We start from the raw sequence: 12043 nt of genomic DNA, 5'->3' as shown, positions 1-12043 counted from the left end.
TTTTTGATTTATTTGCATTGAGAGAGACTACTGCTGAGTTTAGAGATCCTTCTTAGCAATATTGAGAAGTGCCCAGGTGGTTGATGCTCTGCAATCTTCTATTGAATGCTGAGGGCCATGTCAGAAGAAGGAACTTATACGGTGCAACTTCAAAGCTTTTTGCATGGCTGTTATACTAAAAAGGCACTATCTAATGAAGGTGCCTGAATCTCAAGATTTCCTTATTGCAACAATTACCAATGCTACTCTGAGAGGCTTACTCAACTATGTGCACGCTCATGAGCACCTAAGAAGATTCAGCATACATGGTCAGGTCAAAGACCCCTGCAGGGATGTTGGGAAATATAATTTACTTCTTTAGCTTACATGGGTTCTAAAAAACAAACATGCTATTATAGTTATGCACAGTGAAGTGTGTAGAGATTCCTCATAAAATAATTCACTCCCTAGCACCATACCTCTCAAATGTTCATATTTTTGCCTCATATTTTTGCTATGTTCCTCATGATATTTTAGGTTTCCTGACATATCACTGAAGACTGAACTTACTAAATAATGCCATACATTTTATAGGATCATAGGAGGCTACTAGGCTACTGGCCCTAAGACCTTTACAAGCCTAGCTATGTTATACCTTTGTTCCCTTATGGACCAAGATATATAGTCCATGTTTGTGCGTGAATCAAAAATCAGCACCAGCTGCCCCTGTCTAAGAGGGGCATAGGTGAAACCCCCAATGTAAGTTTCCCATCCAGTTGTCCAGGTTACTCTTAAATAGGGTCATTGAGAAGCTCTGTTTTACATGAACTGGGAGATTGTTCCAGAGGAATAGCAACCTCTGGGAGACGTATATGTCTCTCCAGCATATCCTGTTAATATCACAGTGTGTGTGTGTGTGTGTGTGTGTGTGTGTGTGTGTGTGTGTGTGTGTGTGTGTGTGTGTGTGTGTGTGTGTGTGTGTGTGTGTGTGTGTGTGTGTGTGTGTGTGTGTGTGTGTGTGTGTGTGTGTGTGTGTGTGTGTGTGTGTGTGTGTGTAAAATGCCCCAGTTAGGTACAACCCACCCAGGCTCAAACCCTGTACCAGCCTGAATTCTCTACCCACAACATCACTTGTTATTGAAGATGTTAAGTCCATAGCTCTCAACTGTCCAAAGTTTCACAGAGTATCTTGAATGTTTCCCTGATTTCTCATGCTTTTGGTCTGTGTTTCTCTTAAAATTTGTGGTTTTCTGGCAAATCAGTGAGAACTGAATTCACTAAATAATTATAGCTATTTAGGTTTCAGTCTTTCGATCTTTCAGGAAATGCACGGTAACACCAAAACATCTTATGATAGCAACTTTCTATGATTATATAAGCAATGTTTAAAATGTGTCCTGCTCCCTGGTTTTGGGCCTTTGTCCCCCTCCAATAAATTTACGCTTTTTCCAGATTTCTTGTGCAGCAAAGGTCTTCAGGGGAAGAGAAGTTTAGTGCTGCTTACACTGAATCAGTTTGCATTGTTAGTAGCACAACAGGTAGTATGCTTACTTTGATGCAGAAGACTGTGGGTTCTACTCCCGCAATATGTAGATGGACTGCTGATACTGTACTGTGTTGCACTTTTAAAGGGGGTGGATGCTGCAGTCCTGAGAATGTCCTCCTTTGGCAGAGATACCTAACAAATATGAACCTGTTATCAGTTTCCCATCCATTCCCTATTACACACAATGCAGTGGAGCAATAGTTGCTCCCTATTGGAATAGTACTAGCTTATAATTTTTTAAATCTAACATGGGCAATTTATTCTTCAAGGGCAACAGGCACTTTATTTGTAGGAGAAACAATGAAATATAAAGTTGTTTCCTAGCAACAACCTCTTCATTAGTTACAGAATTATTTAGAAGACTTTTACTTCTGCAGAGATTGTGCATATTTACCGATACTGGTGGATTGTAATGACAGAAGTTTAAGTAGATTTTTATGATGGAAATGTTCTGAATTGGGCAGTTTTGTCATTACTGGTTCATACATTTTGTTTCATTGCTTACTGGAAAAATGTTCAAAACAATAAATTTAAAATGCGCTCTAACAAGAGTGCTGTATTATACAAGGAATATATTTTAATACAATCAGGAAGGTGTATCAAAGAACACATGTACGTTTCATGTGCAAGGGTCTATGTCTTGGAAACAGCCCAAAGGTAATTTTTATCCACCACTGGCCAGATGCATTTTCTTTGAATGTGGGTTTCAATGCTGTTTCAATAAATGTGAGTTTCAAGGGCAGAGATGTTTTAATGCTAAGTCTGTTTTCATTGTGAGACTATATTGCTTTGTTTAGCAGATGTCTATTAGTGTTTGTGCTATAAAATGTAAAATAAAAGTTTTAAATGAAATCCAAATAATCTTAGAAGTAAAGCATAAAGCAGTATGCACATTACAGTATTTATGGTAAATGGGGAGAAATAGCCAAGTAATGGGACATTGGAATGAATGCAGGGGGAGGGCTGAAATACTTGTAGACATACTGCTGAAAGTATTAGTGGGGATGGTGGTCTGGGGGAAATGTTTCATTTTTGGTGTTTGTGTGCATACTTGAAACTGCTTTAGAAGGGAATGGATTACTGGGGTGGGGGAAATCTTTCATTTTGGTGCTTGTGCATACTTGAAACCACTTGAGGGAATGGATCGCTTGGGGAAATGCTTCATTTTGGTGCTTGTACATACTTGGAGACATACTACTGAAGTGATTAGTGGGGGGCCTGGGGCCATATTTTGGTTGTCTGTTCTTCAGTTTGCATTTAAAAGCTTGTATCCCACAATTCCATTAGGGTGGGTGGGGTTACTAGTTATACATGCAAATTTTATGTTAATCAGCATACAGATTTATACCTATTTTTCTTGGGTCTTTTTCCAGATTTTTGATGTTTCTAGGTTGAGAGGCATGATTTGTTCAAACATGTTAAAGTTACAGGATGATGACAACAAGTGTTACAAACAGTCTTGTTACAAAAACTGTGATGGTTAAAAGACAAAGAAATAGACTTCTAAAATCAGATCTCTGCAGACCTCTCAACCAGTTGGGGACAAATTTCAATAGAATCAGGGACATGTCAAGAAAAAAATCAGGGACAATCGGGGACACTTTTAAAATATTAGAGCTATTAACTTGAAACATTGATAGAATCAGAGCATATGAATTAATACACATTTTCTGAAGTAAAAGAAGTTTATAACTCTTAATTATTGTCATTATTCATTAAGTGTAATTTACCACCTTTCCTCCAAAAGTCACTAGTTTCAGGAGGGATTAAGAGGGACAGAGTTAAAATTTGAGTCAAAATCAGGGACAGTTGAGAGGTATGGATCTCTGTGTTTGAAGCTATAGTCCAGCAAAAAATGTCTCAATGGCATGACCAGATGGCAGGTGTACAAATTCCTGTTAAATTCTCTGGAGATGGTAGTCCATTAAAGAAAGCAGGTAGATGTACATACTCTTCTGGATTTACATGAGATTCTAATGACTTAAATGTTAATTTATTAGAATCTGTTTGATTATATACACAAACGCTCCACCTGCTCCACTTTAGTAATATGTGCTAACCCTAATACTGCTCCTGCCCTTAATCCTAATATGCAGCTTACATTAAAAAAGGCTTTCCTATAACACTACACCTACACAAGACAACTTGGACACTCATTATGCACATATGCACAAACACACACAAACACTACACATATCCTCTATTAATGGCACACACACTAAATTGATCCCCTTACCTAACCCTAACCCTAAAATACAGCCTAATCCTAAAAACAGGCACTCACACACAGACTTCTGGAGCCACCACTTACCTTTGATCAACTGGAATGACAACTGGAGCCACCACTTATACCTTTGTCGATCAACTGGAATGACAACTGGTACAAGACAGAGTTCACCCAAATGACCTTTCACTCAGAACTGACAGCAGCTGACTTGAGTCACACAAATGTGATTTGACCATGTTAAATGTAACTGTACATATACATGATGAGCTAGCTTTAGTAATAACATATCGTGGGATATGCCTTTATTTTGAGAAATCAGCTGTACTACAGACCTCATGAAAGCTAGGGCCACTTTTCCTTGGTCTATGTGTTGTTTATTAAACCACTGTCATGAATTTTCCAGTTAACCACTGTAAATATTTATGCATGTATTTATTTATTTTGTCTGACTTATTTCTTTGGGCTGCCTATTGAAATGTTGGCACACAAAATGCAGAGTGTTGACAAGATAAAAAAAAAATCACAGAAAAAAAAAAGTGTGAATTTCAAAAAACACCCTTCTCCTTTAAACTTCATAACACCCCTGAACTTATCTATACCAACTCCAAGATCTCCATCCCTTGCAGAAGAGGGAATATTCTGAGAGATGGTATTTTTGACTTAGTATATGTAAGTCCCTTCTTTCGGCCATTCAGTGTCCTCATTTTGGGAATCAGTCTAGCGGGTCCCGGCATTTCAAACGGTTACCATTTCTTTGTCTTTGGGAAAGATCAATATGATAATAATTATTTTATATTTCATTTCTTTTTATTTGATATATAGAAAAGGAATGTCTTAAAGAATCCACAGTGAATTCCTAATGCTTGCTTGGAGATAGCAATATAACAGACTGTCACAGCTCAGGTTTTTGACATGTAAGCTGGGATTCATCAAAAAATTCACAATTTTGCAAAACAAGAAACTGTTCTTCAAAGCTAAATCTAATCAGTCCTGTGGTATAATGGTCACTTAGTTAAGTATTGCTGGGGTCGACTTCCCAAGGTGGAAGTTTTCACTGAACTAGATTTTGAAATTTGAAATCTAAAACAGCAGCTCTCCCAGACTAGTAGCCATGGTGGTGCAGTGGTGGCGTTGTTGCAAGAGGCTTTCCCATTCAATTCTCAGCTTGGGATGGAAGTACCTTCTGTGTGTAGTCTGCATGTCCTCCCCATGGTTGAATGGGCATTCAAAAGACATACGGTGAATGGGTGTGCCTTCGTTGAAGGTTGGGCGTCGGGCTGGCAACTCGACACTATAAAAAAAAAACTGCCAATCATTAGCGGACCAGAGTTCCACTGTGGTGACCCCTAACCGGGAAAAAACGAAAGGCAAACAACAAAAAACAGCACAAGGAAACAATAATGGTATTTGAATATACAATGCATACCAAATTATACTGCAGGGTTGGAAACCCACAAAGTATTCATTCTTACATTGACACTGTTTGTGTATTATGACAATATTAGACTGAGTCATGTCAACTTTTTTATGATCAGGCAGACTATTTAAGAAAATCCTATCTTCGAATGTTATGGACTGACATTTTCACATCATGAATGTTTGATTTTTTTTTTTTCAAATCGACCTTTATGTCTTTATTCCTTTATAATATTATCCTTTTTAAGAAAATTACAAGGATTTCTCCTTACCAGGTCTCATGTTAGATTTCCATTCATTCCAGTTATGAGAAATGAAGTCATTGTACATTTCTCGAGTCTTATCACAGCTGCCCAGCACAGCTTTTGGTAAATTCTCTTCTTTTGGTGGGTTCATATATCTAAGGACACAAGAAGAGGTTAATTAACTCCATGCTTTATCTGTGTGGGGTTAGTAATGGATCTGATACTGTACCTTCATCCATACATACATTTTGTTGACATTTCTGAGTCCCTATATAAAAGAAAAAGAACATTTGTAGTATTAGAAAAGGGAAGTAGATTACACATACAAATAAAAAGGATGATATATATTCCATAAATTTTAATTCTGTACTTATATAAATCATGCTAATATTCATCAGGTTAGTAAACTTTAAAATGAAACAGTCAGGGTAAGTTTTAATACTTGCAATGTGCCTTCACTAAATAACTACAGCTGTGGGAAAATTATATATATGCTACAGACTGCTAACAGGTGTCTTGTGTCTGGCATACAAGGTATCCTCCATCCCAATACTGACAAATTATCTGCACATCAACAAGTTAAACCGCATCAGGAATACTTGGTTTAGGGATCTAAACCTCTTCTGCAACATCAACAGAATGGTTTGGAGGGATAGGTATATCTCACAGAGGATACCACTGCTCTGGGACAGATTTCCCATCCACATAAAACAAAGTTCATCCTTTTCCATATTCAAGCACAACTTAGATCTGTGGATGGGAAACAGAAAATTTACCCCAGGCCTGCCCTCTATATTACTAATGGATAGAGATAACTCCAAAATGCTTTAGCCCATGCAAGAGTCCCCTCAAATAATCTATGGTACAATCCAAGTTATTCTCATAAGGGGCAATATATAATTATTGGCCATAGGATGGGTGAGGCTAGTCTCTAACCAAATAGGATATGTTAATTCAAAAAGAAAAGAGGATACTGACTAGGCCTGAAATGGCCCACATGGGCAACTAGCCTAGTACTTCATATGAACCTATGAGTTATAAAGAAATCTGGTAAATCAGTAGTATTTATGAATATACACAGCCCGAGCAAAAATGGACTTATTCCAATGCAAATGTATTACAATCAATTAAATTATCCTAGCCATCATAGAATCCTGGCATGAAAACCACAACATTGCATCTCAATAACTATAAGAAAACCTCACATTTTTACAACAGCAGATCAAGAGAAAGAATAGAAGGCATGGTGCTCTTGTTTGTCAAGAATAACTAATCTTTCCAAAACTAAATCATGTAGAACAATAGCGTTTGCCACTAACTAGATTATTGCTGAGCTAAATAAGTAATGTACTAAATATCGGTATTGTAGCAGTATAGATGCAACCTGATCACCCTAACTAGGTACATTATATAAAAAACATACTTTATAACAAGACCAGATTAGTACAGGAATATGTGTTCAAGTAAACTGGAAAAACAAAAAAAAAATTGCATAACATACTTTATAAAGCATTAAGGGGGGACGTTGCACTCAAGACTGTGCCATACCTCAAATGAGATGTTAAACTATGGTCTTGTCTGCATGGGCTGGTGGTTGCTCAGGTGGATGTAAAAGATCCTATGACAGCTATCAAAAAGAGTAGTGAAAGTTCCTCAATGCCCTGGTCAGATTTCCCCAAGTAGTATAAATATCACCTTAGGTCTCCCCTAGAGGAACTAATCCGGCCAACAAAGGATGGATGGATGGATAGATAGATAGATAGATAGATAGATAGATAGATAGATAGATAGATAGATAGATAGATAGATAGACAATTAGATAGATACATGCATACATATAGACAGAAATAAATAAATATATATTGTTGCAATTAGTAAACCGCCCAAGAAAAATCTGTTCATGCATATAATCCTTCCATCTAATAGGGTTTGTTATTAACGATTCCCATACCACTGGATAGTCTGAGCAATCACATTTAAGAAATAACTTGCTGACCTTCAAATAGCAAACAAGAAACTTATTTTGAGATGCATCAACTGGACCAAAATCCTCAAAAATAATAACTCAAAGATACCCTTAGCATGTTATATAATTTGAAATAACACATCCATAGCAGCCTACCTCCCTAAACTCAGCGAAAGTTAAGAGTAGCATCCTGCTCTTAGATATCTCACAGCATCAAACAGTTACTAAAACAAAGAGATAGGGCTTGACTCCAGTAAGACATTGATCTGACCAATAATACAAAGAAAGAACATTTAGGATTTCAAGAAAAAGGCATGCATCTTCTCAAGTGTAACTAAAGCAACCCATTTAAGTAAGTAAACAGATGTCTTGCATGCCTTTCCAAAACAGTTCTAGAAAAAATGAAAGCTCTCTAAAACAATCTTAAAACATCACACAATAAGCAAGACACACTGAGAAGAAACTTCTTGAACGCCATTAAAGGCAAAGCCACCAAATACATACTTTACCCAGCCAAATCCATATACTTCCTAAAATGAACAAAGTATACTATACTAGTTATATGACCAATCCCCGTTTTACTTCAAAAACTGAACCACTAAGTGAAGGAAGCAATAGATAAGCTAAATATACACAATCAGTCAAATACTCACAATTATACTCAAAGTTTGTAAGTATGGTATCAAATCATACAGCAAAGCCACTCCACTGTATATATAATTGAATGCATCCTCAGGAATTATCCTGACATTTGGAGACATGCCATTACAATGTCCATCACCAAAACCAATTATCCCAAAAGATGCATCAGAATGCAGTTTTGTAATGAGAGACCACCAACCAGACTTGAATGAAGTGAAAGGTAGGCTGAAAGACCTGCAAAACAGAGGAGGAATAATTTTAGATTAGCTGGTTTTGAAGGAAAATACTGAAGGATTAAACATGGTCATCATTTTAGAGGTACATCACATTAAAGCCCTGCATATGGACCTGGGACACACCATAACAACAGAAAGGGCATGTCTCTCACTGACGGCACTAATACCCAAACTTGTTTCTTAACATCAGATGATTTTAAGCTCTTCAAATACAACAATAAGGAAAGATTGATGGCTTCTGCTAGGAAGAGTCAGCTGTTCATTTTGTCTGTTTTCAGAGTTGACTTTTCCAGACCTCTGCACCAGAAACAAGAAAGTGGGGAACAATATTTGCCTTTCTACATTCCTTTTCTTTTAAAAAATATGCAGAACAAATTTAAGAATCTGGCCAATTTATAGATCAAATGGTAGGCAAAATACCGCAAATGTGACTCCCACATGAAGCATCTCTACTTCATGTAGAACTGGATTGCTTCCACCAAAGTAGAAAAGGAGACACAGCTAACTCCACCACAGAAATCACTTTGGTGGGCTGATGTCAAAGGTTACAAAGAATCACTGCCCCTAGAAAGCTTACCGCAATCCCAACAAACCTACTTAAATAGCCTAAGAAGCAGAGACGCACTACAAATATGCACAACACATGAAGAGAATGTACAATACTAAAAATCTGCAAGACAGCTTTTCATAGCTAGTACCTCAGTTAAAACAAATTTGGCGCACTATTACAGCCTGAGCAGGATAAGATGAACATGTGTGTAAGTAACAAGAACATTAATAATAGTCTGAAGATGCTGAAAGATAGTGGCCACAGGAATCAGAAATTCATGATACCTGTTAATAAGTCAAAGTAGTTATATTCTAAGCAAAGAAAACCTGAGGGTCATGTTTAATGCATAAGGTGAGTAGCCTTTAAGACAAGAGTAGTCTGTTTTGTGCAACTTCAATGTTTACTATGTATAACAAGTCTGGTTTGTTTTCTAGGTTTACCATTTATTAGGCAACAAAGTAACTCTCACCCCTTAATAGCAATGTATATTTCTGGTTATATTTATTTGTGTTTAATTTTTTTTTCTCAAAAAATGTTTTATGAATTCTGTAATATCACAGCATAACCCATAACAGTATGGAGAATAAATGTAAGGAAATATGTGTTTTTTTAAATGTTGTGCAAATATTGCTGTACAAAAATTTATACCAGCTATTAAAACTATGTATACAAATGATCTAAAAATCAACCTGTATGTCAATTCTCTGTCTGACAGTAAACATAAAAGAAGATGGTAGTTTTATATCTTAACATTAGCCAAGGATAAAAAAATATGGGTGGATTTCAATTTACTGTATAATGCACATGAAAAATGTATATAAGAATATTAAGACAAAGCATCTAAAAATTTTCCAGATGTTGATATAGGAAGCTTTTCCTTCTTTCCACTCAGCACAAATAAAATAAATAAATATTCAAAAAACAAATCTCAGCATTAACTATTTTATTTTAACTACAACCATTTTTTTTTTAAATGTGGAATTTGACTAAAATTAATTTAGCTATTAGTAACCTCAGATCTATATTGCTTAGTACCTCATGGGGATAAAACTGCTTTAAATTCATCAATAACTTTTAGTGAAGGCAAGGTCTATTCTTAGTTTTTTAAGCAAATCTGATATCTTTGAAATTAAATAATACTCTGTCTTACTTTTAGGGAGTTGAGATTTAGAAAGATCTAAGACTTTATTGCTAAATTTACAATTTCAGTTAATTGAATGCAGCATCTACTTCCAAAATTGTCTTCAACTTTTTTAAAGTCAAAATTAAGTTTATTATGCACTTAGTTAATATTTATAGATATAAGATATACCCTGGGATTCATGAACCTTGCGCCAGGCACACGCATGGCGTAGGCGCCACAATGCCAGACATGGCCGCCGAGCGATCCAGGTACGATCCAAAGCCACGTGCATCAGCGGCGTACGCCGGAGTTGCGCCGCCTCCGGCGTAGGTATGTTAAATACCCCATGTGCGGTGTTGCACCATGCAAATGAAGGCAAGTAGCGATTCAGGAAGTGGCGCAGGCGTAGCATAACACAACGGCAATGTAAACCAAAAAAAACAGATTACACATATCCAAACATGACATAGGAGTAACGGAAGGCTGCCAACGTCAGGTGTCATAGTGGTGCAACATGGTAATGTGGAAAGAAACCGAGAATGTCAAAAGAAAACATGCAGAAAATGTAAATAATGACATAAATGTTATGTACGCAAAAACCACAGCAGAGTCCCAGGACATGTCCGCGGAAGGTGATGAACACTGAAGTAATATGAAAATGCCATAAAAGAGCAGTATAAGACACACCAGCATCACAGCCACAATACACCATAGTATGAATGGAAAGCCACAACCACAGCGCAAGGGTTGTCAAGGAGTGGCGGTGTCTGGCGCCGTAACCATGTATTAGTAGTCAATGCCATGCAAATGAGGCAGATAATACTGAATCGCAAAACACCCGCCGGCGTAAGGCTGCACCAAACAGCGCAGCGTTTATACACCGAGGAGTGGCCTACAGGGAATAGCTGTCAATCGCAGAGGGGTGTGACACTGTAGGAGGAAGCACATTGGAGGCCAGCAAACCTGGGCTGTACAATGCACATCACAGCATCAGGACCAGCGTGTGAGGAAAGAGATTCGCTGAGAGTACACAATGCGTGCACAGATGCATGTGCATGAGGATGACTACGTTCCCCAAACCAGTCATGTGATGGCCGCCCCGTCAACAACCATGGATACAGGAAGGTGATGCGGAGAATATGAGGAAATGCGGAAGCAGTGTAATTGGAGTCGTAATGAGCAATTAACAGCAATCAACTCACGAAGGGCAATCGGCGGCAGCTGACAACTCTGCATGCAGAAACGTGCAAAACGGGAAAGGGGAGGCATATGAATGCAAAGAAAGTAGTGGATGTTGCAGAAATGCAAAGAGCGAAGAACCGATACAGCACAGCCAAGGAGAGAGTTAGCATAACGGTGGCGGCACACAAAATGCAAGATATGCCATGTGCCTGCAGGATGCACTCCCGTAAATAGTAGGTGCAACGTGCAGAAACAGTAAAGTAAGGTGTAAAGCTAAACCAATGCAAGCAAGTGTAATGTAACACCAAAGGCAACAGCGTTGCAGTGCCAACAGTAAAACACGGAAGATAACCCACAGATACGGCAGCAGAGACACACCCAATGACATCACCGGGTGTACAGCACAACACTATATAGTGGGAATGCACACAACAGACAGCGCGATTTCCCAAACGCTGCGCCACGGTAAACACACGGGGAACTTTTAAAATGTATATGTTGGGTGCTGCCGTGGCCGTGATGTATCGGCATGTGGCAGAGACAGACGGAGTTGCGGAGGAGGGTGCCGACAACTACCGGAGGCCTCAGAGGAGAAGGAGAGTGTTCAGACCAAGGGTGACCTACCAGGGGCTGCAAGACCTGGAGATAGTAGAGCGTTACAGGGTGGACAGGGACACGTTACAGCAAATAGTGGAGCTGTGCCGCCAAGCCTGAGAACAAGAGACAACAGAGGGGAGCCCATCCCAGTGGACACAAAGGTATGTGTAAGCCTGCGAATACTGGCAACAGGTACCTTTCAAAGGCCAACCGGGGATATAATGGGTATCTCACAGGCATCAGCATCCAGGGTACTACACCAGTTTCTGGATGCCATGTTACGACATGCCCATGAGTACATATACTTTCCCAGATCTCAGGAGGAGTTGGCTAG

General features: G+C 38.4%; 1 protein-coding gene across 3 annotated transcripts in view; it reads right to left on the bottom strand.

The window, feature by feature from the left end:
- LOC122813670 (zinc-binding protein A33-like) overlaps positions 1-12043 on the bottom strand; it is a 483238-nt gene that overhangs the window by 206928 nt on the left and 264267 nt on the right. For 2 of the 3 annotated variants that reach the window (XM_044086111.1, XM_044086110.1), the window contains exons 4-5: positions 5659-5681; positions 5441-5568 (exon numbers count right to left, since the gene is read on the bottom strand). In XM_044086111.1, the coding sequence (XP_043942046.1) occupies positions 5441-5568; positions 5659-5681 (151 nt within the window). Of the gene's footprint in view, positions 1-5440; positions 5569-5658; positions 5682-12043 lie in introns of those variants that run through there. The other variant, XM_044086113.1, reaches the window with a different exon arrangement.

Source organism: Protopterus annectens, chromosome 10.part0, assembly GCF_019279795.1.
Source record: "Protopterus annectens isolate FY-2018-M chromosome 10.part0, PAN1.0, whole genome shotgun sequence".
NCBI lineage: Eukaryota > Metazoa > Chordata > Ceratodontiformes > Protopteridae > Protopterus > Protopterus annectens.
This window is presented reverse-complemented; position numbering and strand designations above follow the sequence as displayed.